Genomic DNA, 21,982 nt, shown 5'->3' with positions numbered 1-21,982 from the left:
GTGGGGTATCGAGTGAAAGGTCTTAATTAGTAATTTTAAAAGCCGGTCTTAGTTTTGAGATTTGTTAAAAAGGCGGGTAGTGGGAGGGGTGGAAAGTGATGATTTTCATCCATTCTCAGAAACTACCCAACCGAAAAATCTGAAAAAATCATGAAGCTACCTCTATATGGTGCCCAGGCCTCAAAATACTCTCCATATAGATGTCTGTTTAAACTGAGTTAATAATAGTATATTACCATATTTTGGAAAAAGTGAGTAAACCCCCCCCCCTCTAAGTTTATGCCAGAGTTATCAAAGTTGGTGATAGTATAAAATATAATATCAAGCATATTATCCCCAAGTTTCATCAAAATCATACTGTTAGTAACAAAGTTACAGTAGCTCGAAGTTGTCTTTACCCTGTAAATTTACAAACCGAAGTACTAAATCAGACATGCTCATCAGGGGCTCATCTTTCACGTCTTTTAATTAAAAGTTAAACATTTTTCTTCAAAATGGTTTCTTTGCAGCTGACGTCAAATCATAGAGCTAGGATTCGTCTATCCCAGCCCATCTATCGATAGGGAATGGTATGATGAGCGTCGTCTACAACCCCATTGCAAAATACACAGTCAGGAGATCGTCTCCCAATCTTGTGCAGATGAGACTGAAAGCCTTCGAGTCCATTTACAAGCTGAGTATGAAAATAGTCAGTCTCACCATGCTTTCATCTGCCTATTGTCTTGTTTTGCCACTCATGTAGTGTGCATTCCTCATGAACAACCTGCTCTTGTACATGGCTTTACGCTCATTAGTAAGAAGGGCAACGGGAATCATTGTCGTGGTCATTATCAGGACCGGTTCAGAGATAGTGCGATAGGCAGACGCCACCTACAAAGCTTCCCGTCTCTGAAAGGTGGTTACGATGTACCTCCCTGCCAAGAGCATCAGCCCACACCCGCTCTTAAAAGACGTCCTCTGCTAGATGTAGGACTCCCAACATTCGCCATTAGCTGACTTAAGGCCGAAACTTAAGTCGCTAATATTTCCGTCACTGCTTTAATTTTCTCAAAAAAGGTCATCTTTGAGATTCTCTGGCCAATGTTGTTGGATTCATCATGAAAACTGTTTCCGCTGATTCCTCTCTTCTACTTGTCTTATATTTGCAAACCATTGCGATGAAATCTCCAATTTCAGCCCGCTAGAGGTTAATTCATCGAAGTATTCATTAAGTATGGAGCAGAGCTGGTGTTCTATGATACCTTCTTCCCTTCTCAAGGATGGCAATTGACAAGCAAAACATCGAAAACTGCATTTGACATGAACCGCAAACAGTTATTCATTGGTGGATTTTAACTTTATGTTGTATTTCATTTTAAATGAGCTTATTGCTTTGCAAAAAAAATTATATAATAATGACCACATCTACTCCCTCAATCGATTACGAACCAACAACTGTCGGCTCAAATTGTCGGGTTAGTGAGCGCCTATTAGACCTGCTCAAGCACATTCACAAAATTTTTCTTGAGGACGGAAGCTTAGAAGACCGCCTTCGTAGTACTGCTCCGAAGCTACATGCAGAATAATTGAATTATCAATGCTAGGGGGATTGGTTGGTAGGTATAATCGTCGCTCAGAAGAGCTTAATTAGAGGTGTGGTGCCCCGTTCTAACGTCACAAGGGGAATGGAATCCAAGCGAAGGACCTAGTTTAAGTAAGTGCCTTAAGAGGTTTGTCTGGTGGAATGGTTACTGTAAGCCACTGCCCTGGTAATCCTAGATTTGTAGCGCTAGTCGAACGCCGACTACACCTATCTGCTGTACTGTCCAATATGTTCAGTACGTCATTGTCCTACTTTACCAGCCTGGAGGATATTGCCACAGAGTGTAAAGCCTTAATAGCCCTTTGGCTGTGCTGCAATAACTATGTTACGCTTGGCCTACAGTATCGCCAGTACTTTCGCTTGAAATAAACTAGCGAATCCTAGAAGCACGTTCTACTCGACTACGCTGTGTGTATCTCAGAAAACCTCGGATCGGTTCAACACCATGTTTGATCCGTTGGGTAAAAATACTGGCTAATAACCTTGAAATACGCCGCGGTCTTCCATTCCAACTGGTTAGAAACCCCACAGCAAAGTTCCTCTTGAAGCTTGGCTTTGGACGTACTTTGTTGAGGATGCTACTATGTTGTAATGTTTTGCTATTCAACATAAGGACTGACGTATTCTGCCAACACTGCACGCTACAGCGTATTTAATGTGGAAGTTCACAGGGAGAAAATGCAGAAGTACATTGGGACTGTATGCACGCAGGACTGCATAGCCGTATGTCTGGTGGTGAATAGCATCAACTCTGTTTCGCTTGGATTTATACCGAGTCCACGTCTTTCACTCATAACGAAGAGAAAGATCCTTAACACTAATATTACCAAGCCGCCGGCATACGCCACCATTTTCGTCTTGCCTTTCTCTAATATCATAAACTGTCATCCATCAGCCATCATTATCACAGCCCCATCATTTTCTCGTTAGACCTTCCTTGATGGTCTTCGTTCTTGAATGCTCTCTCCATATCCAGGAAGGCACCTAGAACATACTGCTTGTAGTATAGCGACCACTCAACCGCTATAAGCACCTCATAAACAGTAGTTTCTGTCGTCTTGCATTACTTTATTAAATTGCATTTTTTATTTTTAAGAATGGAGGGAATTCTATGTTCTTTGGTCAAATTTTTACTGGCTTTCGAAAACTCGCTAACGTTTTAAATAATGATCTGGCATTAGTCTAGTCAGGAGCGCTTTCTGATAGTCTTGATGGCCGACTGGTTTTCAGGTAGTCCTTGTATAGCTACGTTGAACCTCTCTCTGATCAGTTTCCTAATGTTGGATCGATCTTCGGTGGTAATGTGATTTAGCTGTACTTTCATTGCACGGGCGGGTTCGAATGCCTTTTCCAAAGCCTCGACGTTTGACTCTAGTTCGCCTGTCATGCTATTATTACCATTTCAATTACTGGAGACTTTATTCTTCATAATCATTCATTCATCGATCAAACTTCCTCCAGCCGATTCTCCTTGATTCTCCGAAAGGGTACGGCCAGATGTAGATTTAAGAGCACCTTATTGTGATCTGAGTAGGATCCCTGGTTAGAAACCCTCCAGTTCTCCACTCTGCAAGCTCCAGTGTCAGTTAGTAGGTGATATCAAGGACATCCTATTTTTTTAAGAGCAATTGATGAGAAATCAAGGAATAACGAAGACACTTGAACAATGGCGTTTATTTCCATTTTGATTTTCATCCGCAAAATTTTCGTCAAAATTACTTAAAACTCTGTAAGTTCCATTAAGTCACTCTTCTCTTACTTCATGCTTTAATTGGCTTCCTCATATCGTTCCGAATTTCAAAATACCAAATAATTTACGCCATAATCTAGATAGTTTTGGAATAGAATTTCAAACGAAGATGCGTTAGGTTGATTATGTATTACTGGCATTGCGTCAATAATTTTTCTTCCAAAGATATGTATTGCATGAATGCTATTCGAATTTCAATTCCAGAAAATATCGCCTATTGAAAGCAATGTTCACATAGATATAGATCCGTTAGTTCTGAATATTAATTTTAAATTCTGATCCAATATTGTACGGCAGTCTGTACATGTACACCTAATAGCACGACGTAATGGCTCCATCACAACAATCATGCTAACCCAGAAGCAAAATCATTTCGAATATTAACCGAGGAGCATCCCGATTGACTCCTGTGATTCCCTTGAATCCTTTGACTGGCTGCATCAATTCTAGGTTAATACGAAATGGGGAAAAATCAATACTCTTATCAACTTTGTCAGTGTATTGTGGAATAGATTGCGAAATCATTCAGTACTTTCGTCGCAAACACGTGATGCAGTTAAACAGTGCACGAGAAGGATAACAGAAAATTCTCCGGTTGCTTAGGAGTAGGCCGGGGTTGTGCCTTTGTGTGTAAGTTAAGTGCTTCGATTGAATTCTCAGTTGTGGGGCGCTGGTCTCGTTTGATCCTCTTAAATCGGTATCGTGGCTAGTCAGTGTGTTGTCGAAAAACGTAAGCATCCTCCTCTGGACTTTTGTCATTGTGTTTGCTGCACCCCTTCATAAAGTCTCCCTATGAGGCTCAAATTGCCGTCAGACTGCCGGTCTTTCCATCGTCTAACCTAACCCTTCCAGTTACGGTCCTCCATTAGAGATTTCAAAGGATGAAAGCACATAGCGTACAAGGGGATTGGCATAGATGATTTCGTGTGCATGAGAGTTACAGGGACACTTTTTAAAACTATTGCTCTCTGTCAATTCTATTTTTGCACGTGAAGCCCCATCATTTTTGCAACTAAGGTAAAGTACCCTGCATTTTTTCATGATTTTAGTATCTCTGTTGCGTATGGCGGATTTGAATGGTACAAATGAAGACAAAGAAATACTCGTTCAATTCTGATGAAGGAGCATGTTTCCACTAACAAGGAACCAAGAATATGGAACCGGTTCGTCTGGGTCTGCGGCAAGTGCATGCTTGACCTCCATGTCAATGCATGAACAGTTTCTGCATACCTCTGCTTTCTATAAGTACCGTAATTCCAAGCTGAGCTAAAAGGGCTTTCCATCTTGTGGTATCCGCTCCAGCGGAACGAAACTACCGTAAAGCAGACGGATCCTTTGCTTTTGATGCGCGCATTTTCTTAAGGAAGTCGTCAATGCATATCCTGCAACCACAAGCTCTTAGCCTTGCCACACTTGTGGTGATAAATATTCCTGTAACCATTCGAGTATTATTTCAAAATATTGGAAAAAGGATCCAAAACATGGAACAATCAAATTAGTCTTGCGGAACATTGGGTAAGGGTGCTTTTGATGCTCAGAAAAACTCTGTTCGAGACCTGCTCTGAAGAAGAGAATATTCAAGTTATGCATATATCGCACTTATTATAATTTATAGAGCATGTTTTCGAACTTCCAGCATTCCCATTCCAGCCATTCAAGACTCTTCATAACAAGTGAAACATTCCTCTTTTACCAACTTGATTCCAACTTTATCTTCTACCCGAAAATTTTATGCAGTTTCTGGTAAGAAATGAGCAAGCAAAAGTTATTGCAAAATAATTGCCGAATAAGTGTTTTCCGAAATGATTAAAAGTTAGAGAAGTTCCCGAATTATTTTGTTTTTCCTTCAATCTTGTTTGCGTTTGGCTTAACATTTATGATATCCACTTTATATATTTTATTGCATACACATCATTATTGAAAATTTATTTGTTACTCATACCTCCATAATACGCTTGTTGGGAATACATATATAGTTGATGACAATCTATGGAAATTTGTATCCAAGCAATTAAAATTAGTTTCTAGTTTAGATCGTCCTAAGTGAATTGAAACGGGTTGTAAATTTCGATTCCAGAAATCGAATTAAGAAGATTGACTCACAGAGAAAAGAGCTACAACATTGATAATTGACTTATCCTTCGAGTTCTTTTGATCTACAAATCTGTCACCACTGGGAACAAATGATTGATAGCTATGAATCGAATAAAAGTCAAAGGCTTCCGCAAGACAGCGATACTCCTCAACTGAAAATAACATACACGCAAGGGTTATATCAAAACGAGCACTGGTCCGACCCAAAACATTATTTGCGCAGCAGTAACGGAGTTATCTTCAAAATTCATTCTAGGTTGACATAGTGGTAATGCCTTTCTGATTTTACTATACCCCGAAATAGTCCAAACTGCTTGTTAGAACATCCTTTAATTAGCAAGTAAAGGGTTGTTAGAAAAGTTTGACTGAAGTAAGAGTCGATTCTCGGCAACTGAGGGAGAAATGTGGAGCCGAACAATTAAAACCGAACAGAGAACTAGAAGGTTAGGTTTGGAGTTGCTACAGTACCTAGTTATCCTACTTTTAAAGATTAACGTATTTAATTCCATTTGTTTTTAGTATTTACTAAGCGGGTCCCAATAATTCGTACATAGGTTACCCGTATTACTAACTAATTCCTACAAATTTGCTGGTTTCCAGAGTTAATTTTCTTTATTTTGCAATCCCGATAATTGGTAATCCCGATATTTCATACCAAATCGTCAGTCTACCATATTCTACTGTATAAATTCGCTCTCTCGCCCATTCATCTTTTCTTTTCCTATTTTTCCTATAAATTTTGTAACATACATTTTGCTTAACGGATCGTGACGGGAAATTGCGAAACATTTATGTAAATAGGCGCTGCTGTGAAACAATTGGACGCCCAAATGGAAGTGCGAGAGATTACTTGCACAGGAAAGTACGGCAGCTGCTTTCTTTTTGGGTTTTCGACAGCTTTTTAAATTCCGGGTTCGTATTAGAAAATTTCACCCGAACACAGTGGAAAAAAGGAGGCTGTAAATTCGCAAAGTGAATTGGTGTGTATTTGGAGCGCTTCTGTGGTGGACAGAAACTGTTAGCCAGGTATTCAGCAAATTAGCTCCGGAAATTTCTAATATTGTGCATGTTAATGTAAGCATTTCATGTGCATGTGAATAACACATTAGCGTCTCAGAGAGTAGGTGAGGCTAACAGCACTCAAATTGATGGCATTTATCTTGAAGATGAGATGTTGAAACCAAAATACTCGTTTACTACAACTTCAGCAATACAAGTTGAGCATTCTAGGGTTAAGCGAGATAGGATGGTGGAACTCCTTTGAAGCACTCCTTTTTCCTATTGCGACTGTATGCTGTTGTATGATACATTGGGAGACCTGTCGGAAGTATCTTATGTCGTGAGAATCGGTGAGAATACTAATTATGAGATTCCGACAAGAATGGGAGACATGTCAACAGCGCAGTGTAATGCACAAACGGAGACTTCCCTCGCAGAGAAGAAGAACGCTTTCTATGGCTCATTCAATGCAGTATAGAAAAGGCTTCCAAAAGGTAATATTGTGATCATGAGGAGGATCTGAATGGCATGGTGAGTTCTGATAACACCCTCTTCGGAGATGTGATGGGGAAACACGGTTGTGAGACCGTAAAAGTTTCGGCTTTTTACAATTTCTACTGCCTCGTCTTTGGAGGCACATTGTTGGAGCACAGAGTCATGAGGTCAGCTGAATCTCCAGTGGGCGGTAGTATACTTCTAATCAGATGCACCATATCGCAATCAGTAGTAGATTGATGAGTTTGAATTTACAGTGGGGAGCTACGACTGTTGGCTATCGTTCACCAATGGAAAAACTAGCATGCTAAACAGACGGCACATATATTGAACAGCTTATCGGAGCATATTGATGACCAATGGGCCGCCATCAAAGTAATTTCTGTATATTCACTATTCGCTGGTTGTTGATTTTTTCGTTTTGTAGTCACAGTCATTAGTCGAAGCAGAAGACAGATTTTGATAACGTACTTAAAATTAGCCGTGTCTATTTCGGATTTTTCAGTTCTCACTAGTTGAGTACGAATGTAATTATGTTATTTATGGTAGGCACTTTATCATTACCATTAACGTAAAAGGGCTACCAGCTGTTAATGTGGGAAATTAAAAATTATAGTAAAACTGACGAACGATTAGAGCTGATACTTGCAGTGATAGTGTTTCACTGGTACCTACCACTGTTGATCCAGATTCAGTCGTTGGTCATGTTACGTGATCATACCATAAACAAATTGTTTCACATCCTCTTCAGCTTATATGGCACTGGACTTTAGATTCCCCTTATGACTGGGGCCATAGCAAGAACAAAGTGGAGTAACGGAAGGGTGCTTCTTTGATGGACAACGACAAAGGCACGAAGAGGTTTTGATATACCTGCCACATCTCGAACATTACTCTTCTAGTCGAGGTAGATTCATTTAACCCCGGGCGCTGGGCGTCCCCGCAATGCATATCAGATTAGTTGGTTTGGCACAAAGTCAATCATACATGCAGAAATGTAAAATAGAGAAAACAGCGCGATGGTTAAGGGATTAGAACGTTACCCTCTCGAAAAGTTCGAATCCCGCTCGTCATGGATGTGTTGTGTTGGTTTTGGATTTGCCTCCGCTGCAGTAAGCTTTTATGATAGTGAAACTGAAACTGAAGCACAGGCTCATTGAAAATAAAAAATGTGGGAGGAGAAGTAACAATAACAACAAATAGACTATGTGCAGCCCTATACTCAACAAAGAAGTGAACAGAAAATAAATAATATAGAGAAGGCGATACTTCTCTCTCTCCTTGAGTAACTGCGCAGCAAAACTCTCAGCGTTCGATCAATGGCGCCAATAAACTTTTAAGCCTAATGGGTGTATTCCATACTATAACCCCACCCATCAAGTGAATCTTGGTCAACCTGCCTCCAAGTATTTTGAAAAACTCTCGAATTGCTTAATAAATACTGTTGATCTTGTATCGTTAAAAATACAGTTACTAATGTAATCAGTTTGAAGTCCTTCCCGAAGCTGCCGAGTAATGCTTAATACCCCGTTATGATCAGTATGGTGTCATGAATTTATCAGGAACATCATCATTCGCCAAATATGTAAGATTTCTCAACTTGGCTTGGAAAATGCCGGAAATCATTTTAATAAATCACCTTCCCAGCTTAATTCAGTGCTTCTTATCAATGCGATAGCTGTAGCACTTGGAACCGCCCACTGGCTAAACTCCAAACAAATGCTGTCTGAAGAATCGAAAACTCTTTCCGTAGTTGCTAAAAATATGCACAACCAACTGGCTTTTAACCTCACTTTCAGACACTATAAATGGTTCTGCGACTTTATCTCAAACTGCGTAGCCTCACCTGGAGCTATACAAAAAATTACCAAACTTGTCTAGGTTTCAGGTGCCTTTAGTGTGACAGTAGCTTGGCCCCAACATTAGCGTTGGCGGAAAATTGGTACCCTCAGCACCTAGATACTGCTGTCCCCAATTCTAGCTTTGCATATACACATACTCTTTTAAGTGACCTCGGGTTCAAGGCGATCCCCTCACTAAAACCATTTTCTGTCTCCATGTTAACTTATGCTACTTCCACGGGCAAAATACTGGAGTATGTCAAACATCCAGTTAGCTCACCTTCACCACTCAGGTTTGATATGCCTGAATGTTACAAAGATAGCAGGTCGAGGTATATTCTAAAAAATTTGCGAGGAGTACACTTGCTTTCTGAAACTATATAACTGATTCCTTTACATTGTATTGCAAAAATTTGGCTCTTGGATAAAGTGTAGAGCTACAACCTCTCTATAAAATACCCCTTTTCGGAAAGAGCTCTTCACACCATTATGGAACTTGGACTGAGCAACAGAGATGAACGAAATTGCGATTCCTATAAGGTATTATTTAGTTCTGACCTGGAATTTGTACAAACAGACCAAGAGAGCTCTCAAGAGGAGGATAAGGGCCGCTAAATGAATTATTATAGCGGCACTTTTGCGAAGTCACTATCTCGCTTGAGCCCCCTCGAAGTTGAAAAGGATCCTTGCCAAAAACTGTGGCTAACAAAATTTGGAAAATACAAAGAGGGCAATGAAGAAATGCAAATATCTGTTTGAGGTCCCACAATCAAAATGGCAGCTCAGTGTAGGCAGTTATAGACAGCCTTCAACCTAGACTGATTTTGGCGTGCATTGTTACTTGTACGAGTGAAATGGGCGTTTGACTCGTTCCGTAGATACTTACGGGCCGAAATGACATAATTCCTGCTCTAGTAATATGCCGAATGGATGCCCTGCATTTACATATTTTACAAAAGTGAGCTTAGACTACAATTTTTTTTTTCGAAAACTAGCGCTGCCTCAGTAAAATGCGAAACGGAGCAAAAGCTTCCGACGGATCAGTCAACTTAATTTTAATTTTTACATAGCAGATGGGGTTATAAGGGATATGTGCAACCCTACGCATGGACATCAGCGAGAGTGGAAGAATATTCACATTGTGTGGTCCACTAGGGCAAGATGTCTTATGAGCTATCCACAAGAAGAGATTCGGTTCCCTATGTTATGGTTCTTGGAAGAGGTGAGCTCCTTATCTGCATTAACTAAAAACGTTAGGAAGGATAGTTATATGCGGGGTTGGAAACGCAACTTGTACAAAAGACACACATTTTGAAGTGTATCTGAAATTTAAGCTATGATGAAACCGATAGAAAGCATAGAACTGACAACTGCAGGTCTTTAAGGTTGTGTAAAATTATCATCAACGGCGCAACAATCGGTATCCGATCTAGGCTTGCCTTAGTAAAGAACTCCAGACATCCCAGTTTTGCGCCGAGGTCCACCAATTTGATTTGATATCCCTGTGTAAAAACCTGATTAAAATTGTATCAGGTGATGACGGCTTTACGGTTTCTTACCAGGGCAGAAGCAAATTGTCAGACGCTGCCTCACCTCTGCCCTGGGAGCCCCGTGTCCGAAGCGGTTCGCAGATGTTGAATACTCCTTTATATAATTCGCAGAACACAACATGACTACGAATTATATTGAGCGCAAATCCACCTTATTGACCAGAGCTTGGCCAGAGCTGAAAATATTTTTTTTTGAGGTAAGATACCATAAAGCCGTCTTCGCCTGACATTTTTTGAAGTTTGGGTGCTAAGCCCTAATGGGGGGTCCGTGGACCAAAAAAGGAGGGAGTAAGTTGCTCCCCATTTGGTCCTGTCCGACATTAAGTTGATGCGGACTTAAGGTCCCACAATTCTCAAAAAAAAGTATTAAAATCGACTTACTATCTATCTGTCCGTCAGCCTATCTGTGTCATGTGGGGCATCAAATGAAGGGTATCGATTAGTACATTTCAATGCTGTTCTGATATTTAGTGCAAAAGAGGGAAGGGCAGAGGCTGGAAAGTGATAACTTCTTCACGGATCCCATTCTCAGAACCTACTCAACCTATCAACTGTATATCTTGTGTGGTTTCTCAACTTTCAGCTTAAACGAAGATAGCAGTTTAATACATCAAATCAAGCAATCTATCATTAACTCTACATTTATCTTTGCTTCATGCAACTTTATTTTTGCCTTTTCTTATAGAATATTTCGCCAAAAAATAAACCGCTTTTAAAGATCACGTGCTTACTATTAACTTCCAATCCATATAACTTAAGCCACCTTTATGTATGCTGTTGATGATGGCATTCTCTTTAGCAGTGCTTCTAAAATCCTCCTGCCGCTATAACTGAAAGATATTAAGTTCTTCTATGGATTTCTTCCGTTAAGACTGATTTTAGATGGCAGCTTATCTTATCTTGGATTAAGCTGCAAGTGCTCAAGTGAAATTTCTGCACGTTTTAAACTAACGGAGTCGTGACCGCTGTGCAAAACGCGGAATCATCTTATTGTAACCAAGTCTGTTTTGTGAAAGCTGATATCCTTATAAAGTGCAGTAGTCAAGTAATATCTTGAGGAAATATCTGTATTAATGAAAATTGATAATTTGCTATTTATATTAATGGAAAACTGCTAAAGTTACTCCATGACTCCACGGAACCGTTCAATATACATATTTCACTCTGCGAAATTCGCATACTCACATCTCCTCCGGCATTGCATCCATACACAATTTTTGTAATCGTACGAAACCATCAAGGATTCTCTCCATCTGACGGTTGGAGTTGGGGATATCATCCCTTCAGCGCCACTTTGAAACTCTCTAGCATCTTGCTGCCATTTCAAGATGTCAACATAAATGTCTGTTCATTTTGGAATCGAGAGAAGTTTCATTGATTTTCAAACAGGTGACTCAAGGCGTTAGTGTCAAGTGTTCAAGACAGTGTAAAGGACATGTTGAGTGCAGATGCCTAGCCGGAGGATGTCATTTTCCGTACATTTGACGTTATCGACGACCGTTGGGTGGTCATGTTTCTTCTAATGAACACTTGAGAGCGACTTATCACTAAATTGAAACGGGCTGGAAATGATCCAAGAGGCTGACAGTAATAATGTGCGTATGGGACAATGCTTGATATGAGTAATAGACGGCGTAAAGCGCTGAAGGACTATAATTTATCTTAACGAGAAGAGTAGGCCTTTGCGTTGGTGCAAGCTAATTTGACTGGTTGTTTAAAAGCATACACCGGGGAATATTGGATGGCTGGTTCGATGTTTTCAATTGGCTATGACATGACGTATCGTGTAAATATTTCAGCAATCACATTAACATTGAAAGTGCGTCATCACATACAATCATCCTTGTTGGCCCTTTTTCCATAGTTCGAATTTGTTCAACTTTAGTTGCTGATTTAAACGATAACAAATATACATTAAAACAGCTTGAATATCTCATTGACCAAATTTCTAATTAAATCTGACTAACGAGGACAAAGTTCGCAAAGTGTACCAGATAATTTAAATTCCCCTAGAGGCTATAACTAACTTTTGAAATAATCGCAAAGCTAAACTATGAATAGAGCTACAAGCACTAATAGGAGACAAAGCTCCTTATTATCCTATCCTTATTCATTTCACAACAAAATATTATTATCTATTAAAGTTTGTACCCTTTAGCGCAATCAAAGAATAATGGGGGTACCGATAGTGATGATGATGTAAGCCGATTTCTCAACTTTCAACTCTTCTATGTTAGACTCCATTTTGCAATTACCATACGTGATTTCAGCATAATGAGAAACATAATGACGTTATGAAAGTCTCACAGATAGATAGGGTGTGCTTTAAAAGGGCCATTTTGACGTAGAGACAAAGTGTCAATGGAAAAACTACCACGAAAGCTGTAGCGCAAAGCGGTCAAGTAGCTAACGAGGAGGTTCAGTTTTGGGTTTTAATGTCGTAATTTATTACATGCTTACATATATTGCCATCAGGTATAATGAGTAAAGGGGGTGCCAGCAACTACTAAATAAAGTATTAAAGTTACTTCAATCATCGAGAGATTGCGATGGCTGATAATAATCCCAAATATATTTTTAAAGAGTTAAAAGAACATACGTGCTAGGCATTCACAAGTTGAAAGAAGGTTCTAGTCATACACTGGATCTGACAACCAATTTCCTTTTATTCTACTTTATACCTCGCACCTTTCTTAAATCGAATGCTCTACATATGATGAATCTCAGCACAAAGAAAAATAAAATATGCGACCCGAGAATGAATAGATTCAATAGCAAAGGGACGAATAATGTGACTAAATTAAGACCTTTGAGAGAATTGGCGGAAGGGAAAACTTGTAAATCATTTCGACCCCCTCATTCACTTGTCCACTACATAACAATGACCCAATTAGGTCAGTTGAAATTGTCATCAATACACACGTACATCTTCAGGAATGTGGCACAGAATTCATAATTAGGATTCGGGTTTAACTCAGTTAGAAATCGTCAGCAAAGCTGGGATATTTCCAAAATTTAGGGTTGTGCCGGGAGATTTCCAAATAGATTCTTCCTTCTCCATTAAATATTTTTACAGAACGAAGCAAGATGATAAAATTGTTGTCCTTATTAGGAATACTGTATGTTTCTATTGAATAAAAAAGCCATCTCTACGCACTACTGATTGGTATACCTCTCCTAACAATCACCTTCTGTCCTTTTGAATCTTTTTCTTAAGTCATTCACTTGTCCTTTAGCCGATGCGTATGACGTCCCTTTACTGATTTATAGGAGTCACCAGAACTTTGAAGATAATACTGGGAATATCGCGGGAACCTAGCTAAAAACACACGCGAAAGTGAAATGAATGGTCCTTTGCCATTTAATAAAAACTTCACGTGTCTTTATACCGAAATGGTTATCAAACTAGTTGTATTGATAATTATTTAGAGATATTTAGAGTCCTAGCAGGTTGATTTACTAGGAATTATGCTATTTTTTCATAGATCTTACTTGCGTCAACACGACGTCGAGAATCGCACACCGTAAGTAGCGCTAGAGATTCAGATGTGTATAAGAATTTAAACATTCTACTAAAACGGAGAGCACCACCTTGAAATTTTAGGCAGTACATTGTAGCTTGCTCTACTATTTTAAATTATATAGATGGATGTAAATGTTTTCCAGCAATTAGATTACAAATTCCCTGTTCGTCTTGTCGTTTATCTTAAAAGCACGCTACTCTAGGATTCAAATTGATTTCATAGCACAAACTTCAGTAGCAGCTTCCGTTACAAATCGCGTATTAACTTAATGATAAAAAAAACCATTAATTTTGTGTTCATTCGTTTACCCGAGGCAAAATACCATAGAGTCCACTGAAGTCTCGGCTAAGTGTAGGGGTGGTATCTATTTGCAGTATCCTATTATGATCTGCGGACCGTCCCGCGAAAGTTACAGGTGCCCTTCCCGCTAAAATGTCGCCAATGCGATGGATCAAACTTTTGCAGCTTAACCTCGGCTGACGATTGCTTCACATGCGGCACATCCGCCCTCAATCAACGATCAAACACTAAAGCCATGGACGGGTACAGTAGCTTGCCCGGGTTGCTTTACGCTCCATACCCGCAACTTAAATTTATAGAAAATTGTGAAATTTGATTTCACATGACGGGGATGTTGAAGTGCCAATAAATCGATGGGTCCATCAACTATCAACGAAACTTACCCACACGAAAACGACGACGTCATTCAAATATCTTCCACCCCGCAGGATCGAATCAGGATCGAGCACCGGTGCCGGCTCCACTGGATGCGAGGCCTATCTAACACCTCTGCCGCAGCTAAGGGTACGGCACCCGAGTTGTACAGCGCAACTTCACGCTTGAGCTCCGAGGAGCTCTGCGCGCGATGTAGGCATAACCACAACCACCATGAAACTCCCACTAGGAGGCCAACCGCAAATAACCGGGCCGAAAACAAATCCTCCAGTAATTCTCCTGCTCTCAGAGGGCCATCCCGGTTCCCATGGTACCAGATAACTTCCGGTGAGTCATCGTGGCCAAAACCACTTCAGATGAGTCCCTTGCAGACTCGGGTGTGATCGCCCTCTTCGAGTACGTGGGGACGGTACTCCCCAACGGGTTCCTCAAAGATGTGTTGTAATGGCTCCTCGTGATTGTGTGGGTCTGGGTTCTCCAATCTCACTCTGCCTTCAAAAAATTTGCAGTGACTGCAGCAGTTGCGGCCAATTTCAACGCAAGCAAATCATCGACTAGAACCGTTCGATGCCAAGCATGTTAATTCAATTTCATCTTCTCCTGTCCACTTACTTATGGTTTTCTTTCCTAATTAAGCCTTTGCATCATTATTGCTTTGGATTACATTAAATGTTAGGGTACTCCCGCTCATCCAACGTTAATACCAAATATTAGCACGATTTCTTCGTTATAAAATCTTGTCCCGAAGGCATGAAATAACAATGTTATTGGATATTTTCTATATTTTTACAGTCCCTTTTTTGTCTATTTCTGGACTATGACAATTCCAGGATTTACACGTATACGATATTATGGACTTTACTTCCCTATTCCATATTCTATATATAACTTCCGCAGAAAAGCAAGTAGCTATCAATTCCCCAGGATTTTCTTTGAAACCTTCTTAAATGTTTGAGGAGCAAAAACCTTCTCTAAATAAGAGGGCAGATCACAATTCAACTTACCCATGCTCAGAACGGGTTCCAACTGGACCATAATCCAGCTGAAATTAAACATGTGTGTGCAACAAATATTTCGCTTTAGGCAGAGATAGGCGTTGGTAATGCAGGCTCTAATATGCAACATGATTAAATCTATTATATGTTCAAACTACAGCAAAAAAGATTAATAATTGTTTTCCAAATATAAGCAATTTTCTATATTAAATGAATAATAGGGTTTTTCGGCAGTTAAAAAGTGATAGGGTTTTGTAAGTAAAATTATGAATATGGAGCATAAAAATTAACATTTTAAGAGAAGAGTGGGAAAGGAGTTAGGTAGAAGAAAAGTAAATATGTTGCATACAAGGAGATGAATCTCCCATCTGCTCGTCATACGACAAAGAAAATTAAATCATGTGGATGCTGAGAAGCCACCGACACTATGCAATGCGATCAAGCTGGCTACTGTCAAGGTTTCATAGGCCCCGGGTACAATTCCTTACTTCCGAATGATTCGTAAATAGCAGACTCGAGGGGAGGAGGATGCAGGGCGGGGTCCCGGACTTTTTTCGGAGGCCGTATTAGAAATTTCAATGGAGAAGAGGGGAGATAGGGGGCCCAATAATTTTCACCCTCAAAAAGTGAATAATTTCAAAATTCAATTGATTTTGAACTCTTCATCTCGAATGCTTACGAACGAAATCACAAAAACTCTCGCCAAAACTTCCCACATCATTTTTGCTAGCTAAAAATCAAAAGAAAATCACGCTCAAGTTGACTCCCAAGAATGAAAGGGAAAGTCAGTAATAGCAGTGCTTTTCCCGAATGAGTATCGCGTACCCACACACAATCATCATCCACTCAGCATCCGACAATACCCGAAAAGTATGGCTTTAAAGGAGGAAACCCCACTACCAAAAACGTGACTGACGATTTCCTCCAGGGCGAAGGTAACTCATCAGATACTTCCTGATTATTTTCATTTGCATTAAGGTTCATATTCTTAGAACATAAATTGCTAACATAAAATTAAAATCATGCCCCATGTTGTAGGATTTTGTTATTTTTGGCTTGAGTCATTCCAAAAAATTTCCAAGAGTTTCCTGAAATCCGACTAATGTAATGTCCGAATTTAATTCAGTTTCAATTAATCTTTCTCACTGAAAAAAAACCCGAAAAAGTGCGGGAAATGCCTTCTAATGTGGTTCCCCTCTTAACGAATGCATTTGCACGGCCTCATTCACTAATTACTTACCGCGTTTGAATTTGAATATCTTTTTCAGTTTGTACTTCAGTCATTAAAAAAAACGTCAACAACTTTTTAGGTTTAATGTTTCCATGCAACGAATCAATGCCTAACGACTGGCAAAGAGGCATTATCTGTCTCATACATAAAAAGGGAGATATCACACAGTGCAGCAGTTATAGAGGTATCACGTTGCTGAGTACCATCTATAAGATATTCTCCTCTATCTTGCTAGGCCGGATAGTCCTATACGCCCAGAACATCATTGGCCCATACCAAAGAGGCTTCACTTCAGGCAAATCAGCAACTCATCAGATTTTTTCTGTGCGGCAATCGATGGAAAAACTGTTGGAACAGGGTAAAACTGTACACGGCCATGAGAGAGTTCGGTATCCCGACGAAATTGATAAGACTGACTAGGCTGATCCTGTCCAATGTGCGAGGCCAGATAGAAGCAAAGGTCTCAAAGCGGGTCAAAGCTCTTACTGTACAAGACAATGACCTTACCAGTCATTATGTATTCCTCGGAGACCTGGGTTCTTAGCAAGAAAAATTGCGAACTCTTGGCCGCGTTCGGGAGAAGAATCCTCAGAAGAATTTTTGGTTCCCTACATGAGGATGGACGATTCCGTAGCCTACATAACGACGAAAACTATGAACGATGCCATGACCGTCAAGTTGTGGATAAAATCCGGCTCAATAGGTTACGCTAGACGGGTCACTTAATCCGTATGGATGAGGATGATAGCAGCCGGGAAGTCTATAAGGGCAATACCTATGGTAGAAAAAGAAGACGAGACAGACCCTGCCTGAGATGAAACGGTGGACCTCAGCGCAAAACCGGGATGTTTGGAGTTCCTTATTAAGGCAGGTCTAGACCGGATACCGATTGTTGCACATGGTTTACTGGATGGCCGCCATAATATATGGTGTAGCGGCTCTTCTCCAGGAAACCGGTCCCTGTCCTGTCCCTGGCTCTTCTCCCTGTCCAGGGAGTGTATTTGGCGTGCTCTACGCAGGAGGGCATTTAGGAGAGACTAATAGCTATTATCAGAGCGACATGTTATGGAGCAAAATGTCACGTGTTTCATCGAGGCAAAATGTTAGTTGAATTTGAGGTTCAAAACGGAGTCCGCTAGGGTTTCATTATACTATTTCTTTTTGCTATCGGTGACGTCCTTTATGTTGCCTGTGCGGAATGCATAGAGCAGTACTTTGCAAGATGACATTTATCCTAAAACACCTCGACTGATGATATTCGTTTGCTCTATCACTGGGTCATGAACCTTGGTCAAGTGGCTTTGGCGTTCTAAAGAGGGATAAGTAGTATTGTATTGAAGATAAACACCAACAAAACCAAGGTTCTCAGTCTGACGAATCATCATCGCATCTGCATTAATGGGCAAAACATTCAAGTCATCAATCAAATTGTGTATTTAGGAAGTATGCTTTCTGCCAACTTCGGCACCGAACTGGATGTCGCACCATGCATTAATAGAACTAATTCTGCTTCAAGTTAAGACTCTTATGTGCTAAAAGTCTTTCTGTATCGCGACATGGGAGAAGCCCATGTAAAGTTACCCCACCGTCAGCTCCATTTCTATGTGAACACCTGATATGTCGGTGTACGCTGTCTGATATTATTACAAACACATGGGTGACGCCCGTACGTTCCTTCGTAAGAAGGTGCGGCAATTCCATTGCTGGCTACGGCGTTCTCCCAAGACGAACAGAAAATATTCGAAGAGAACGGGCCTCTTGAGAAATCCGGGAGATCAAGTATAGCATTAATTTAGAGCGTAGTATGCAATACTGGAGAGTGCCATGTAAATGTTAGTATTATTTTCCAAGTTATAGTAGACCAAAATCGTTTCTTTCCTATTAAAGTGCGTAGTCTAACATAGTAAATGCTCATTTTTCACTCAGATATTCTTACATGCAAAATACACAAAACCTTTCATATCTGATGAACCGATTTCTGAAATATTTTTTTCGACTGTATTTTCTCTTTATCTGGTTATCAAAATATGTTTGTAACTCATTATTGAGAGATAGTGTGCTTGCGGGAGTACTCGAATGTTATATTGAACTTATCCGTAAGAAAGAATTTGGTGTCCGGATAGCCGGGTGGTTAGAGCGCAAGGCTGTCGTACGGAAGGTCGCGGTTCAAATCTCACTGGTGGCAGTGGAATTTGTATCGTGATTTGACGTCGGATACCAGTCGACTCAGCTGTGAATGAGTACCTGAGTCAAATCAGGGTAATAATCTCGGGCGAGCGCAATGCTGATCACATTGCCTCCTAGTGTACCGTTACGGTCTTGAATGAAGTGCTCTAACACACTTCAAGGCCCTGATCCAATATGGATTGTTGCGCCAACGATTATTATTATTATTATAAGAATTTGGTTTTAGAGCTCTTTCGTCAGCCTGTATATGAGGACGTTTAGCATGTTTGCCACGTGGTTGAAACTAAGAACTTCCTTATAAACCTTGCCTTAACGCCATATAAGGCTACAGTATTTTGAAGATAAATTATTATATTCCCAGAATGTGCCACTTTAACTTTCACATAGACTCGTCTAAGGATAAGCATCTAACTTACACTAATATTTATATTTTCCAAGAGAAACTGATAGGCGGGCTACCAAATTTATTAGAGTTTTTTATTGTTTTACAGTTTTCAAGCTCTGGGGCTATAATAAGAACGTAAAAATGCTATCATTACAATCAGTCCACACTGCGTATACTCGTGCCATTGCTTCACACAGTCGTGTGAACTTAGGCTGTCTTCCTTTCAATGGCATATAATTTTAAATATATTTTCAAAGGACTAGAATTGCTTTTTGAATTAAACCTATTAGCTCGATACGATAGCTCTTGCCTAATAACAGTAAATGCACTAATTGAATTTAGGCATAAAAATGGACTTACTCCACTTTGGAATTGGATCGTCAATTCGAATCTTCTACAAGGAGCAGTAAATAGCTGCAGCCGAAAAGGATAGTGCAAGCAATCTTTGAATAAATCAATTAAAAATCGTAGTGAATAGATTACACCTGCAAAGAAAGAACAAAGCCTCTCGAGTGTTTTAATTCAAACAGGCTATTACATACATATATATATTCAATATCAAAAGTCGCCTTTGTAAGGGAATTTAATATTACAAACCTGCTAATGTCCTTTCATCTTCTTCTTTTTCTTCGGCCTTTGTCCCGTTCACAAGCGGGGTCGGCTCGTCGTGATCGGCTTCGCCATTTGGCTCTATCGAATGCCTGATCTGGGTGCAATCTCGAGGCTTTCAAATCCCCATCCAGCGTATCAAGCCACCGTTGCTTAGGCCTGCCTTTTGGTCGTTTACCATCGACTTCGATGTTCAGACCAATCTTTGCAAGTGAATTCTCGTTTGCACGGATTGCGTGACCATACCATCGAAGACACCTCTCTCGCAACTTTTCCACGATCGGTGCAACCCCATAACGATCGCGGATATCCTCATTTCGGATGTGATCTAAACGTGTGACGCCACTAGTCCAACGTAGCATCTTCGTCTCCATTACCGCGAGACGCCGTTCATTGTCTTTTATGGTCGGCCAACACTCAGAACCATAGAGAGCGCTGATGTCCTTTCATAAAGGTGAAAAAAAAGAAATGCTGATTCGTAAATTCAAAAATATATTTTGTATACCAAATTCTACAGTTTAAATGCAATAAATTGATCCGTAGCAACTTTAAATCCTGACGATAGTCAAAACTCCCTGAAAGGCAGACAACGAAAATAAATGAAATTTTCAATTCAACCCTCGCGTATGAGTTCACAAGCGTTAGAACTAAAACATCAGCTCAACATGTTGAATTCTCCAAACGACTGGCAGCGATAAGTCTCAACGAAATCGGCGTATGGGAAGGAATCCACTATTTTAGATTACTTTTACGAAATGAACATAACAAGAACATGGAGTACAGTTCTGCTTCCATATAGATTGAGATGAACAGATGAAGTATTTCAACTACGAGGACTACAAACTCAATCGAGGATTCCAACAAAAGAGGAATTTCTATGCCAGTTTAGTAGAGCTAATATTAAACGCACATACGTGTTTCGAAATGGCTTCCATACTGTTATATAGATGGAAGATAGTTTTTCCCGCGGAAGTTCTACAGCAACATATTCTAATGGATTTTTATAGTTGACGGATTCGAAGCCTATAGAGTCCAATTGCAATTTATTGCATTTTCCCAATCGATTCTTGGATTCTTACTCTGAAATTAAACATATAAATGTTTTGCAGCACTAGAGACATCTCTCCCAAAAATCCAAATTTGTCCTTTACTAACTCGTCGGAACCAAGAGCGGGTATACGTTCGCCTTTCAACGTATTTGTCGCAATACTACCCAGAGGCAACTTAATTTTGTTCCTGTCAGTTTCATAAATTGATTTAAAAGGAAGCATCGTACATTTAATTTGTCGGAACAAAATTATGATAGCATATTGTTGGGATAGGTGCCTCTACTATATGTAGAAAGAAAGTTTGAGTTTGACAACCAGGACGTGGTCCCACACAGAAGGAATATTTTTATGGCTGCTGGTCATATGTAGCGCACGTAGATTAAGTCAATCCCCTCAGAAAATTGGTCTATCAGAGATTGTTTACAGAATCATATCCAAATCTTCCTTCTATTAGTTTGCTCCGTTATCGGGTGGGACAACTTGGATTGATTTCTCCGAAATTCCGATTGAATGAAACTCACCTATGTAAATTGGCATAAAGTGATGTTTAAAATACTATCAAAGATAAAAAGTTCCTGAAATATACCAAGTGGCAGTCATGTGCATCGGATTCCTAAGTTACCTAAATCGCAGGATATTTTTCCACAGTTTCATATTTCAGCAATTTTTAATTACCATAAAAAATTTTCCTCTGTTAACTCTGAAAACTTATTTTTTCTTCCTGTTTTTTCTCCTTGCAGATGGCGAAAGATTACAGCACGCTTGGATGGGACTATGCTATGTTTGTCGCCTTCATAGCATTCTCAACAGTTGCCCCGTTATGGAGTCGTCTTCGCGGAAAGAAAAAAGCCGGGGGAAAGGCCGATTACGTCTTTGCGACAGGAAGTGTTTCAGTTCTCGCCATGATGTTATCTATAGCCCGCGGTACATTAGGAATCCGTGCTGTCTTAGGTGAGTACACCAAAGTAGCTGAACTGAAATTCAAAGAAAGTGGAAGATGTGGCCTACATTTTCGG

At 40.0% G+C, this 21,982-nt stretch overlaps 1 protein-coding gene across 4 annotated transcripts in view; it reads left to right on the top strand.

The window, feature by feature from the left end:
• Positions 1-21,982, top strand: part of LOC119651575 (sodium-coupled monocarboxylate transporter 1) — a 301,298-nt gene that overhangs the window by 197,502 nt on the left and 81,814 nt on the right. For 3 of the 4 annotated variants that reach the window (XM_038055213.1, XM_038055211.1, XM_038055212.1), the window contains one exon: positions 21,707-21,917. In XM_038055213.1, the coding sequence (XP_037911141.1) occupies positions 21,707-21,917 (211 nt within the window). Of the gene's footprint in view, positions 1-13,823; positions 13,836-21,706; positions 21,918-21,982 lie in introns of those variants that run through there. The other variant, XM_038055214.1, reaches the window with a different exon arrangement.

Source organism: Hermetia illucens, chromosome 3, assembly GCF_905115235.1.
Source record: "Hermetia illucens chromosome 3, iHerIll2.2.curated.20191125, whole genome shotgun sequence".
Classification (NCBI taxonomy): domain Eukaryota; kingdom Metazoa; phylum Arthropoda; class Insecta; order Diptera; family Stratiomyidae; genus Hermetia; species Hermetia illucens.
Note: the sequence above shows the minus strand (reverse complement) of the source record. Positions and strands in the feature narration are given on the sequence as shown.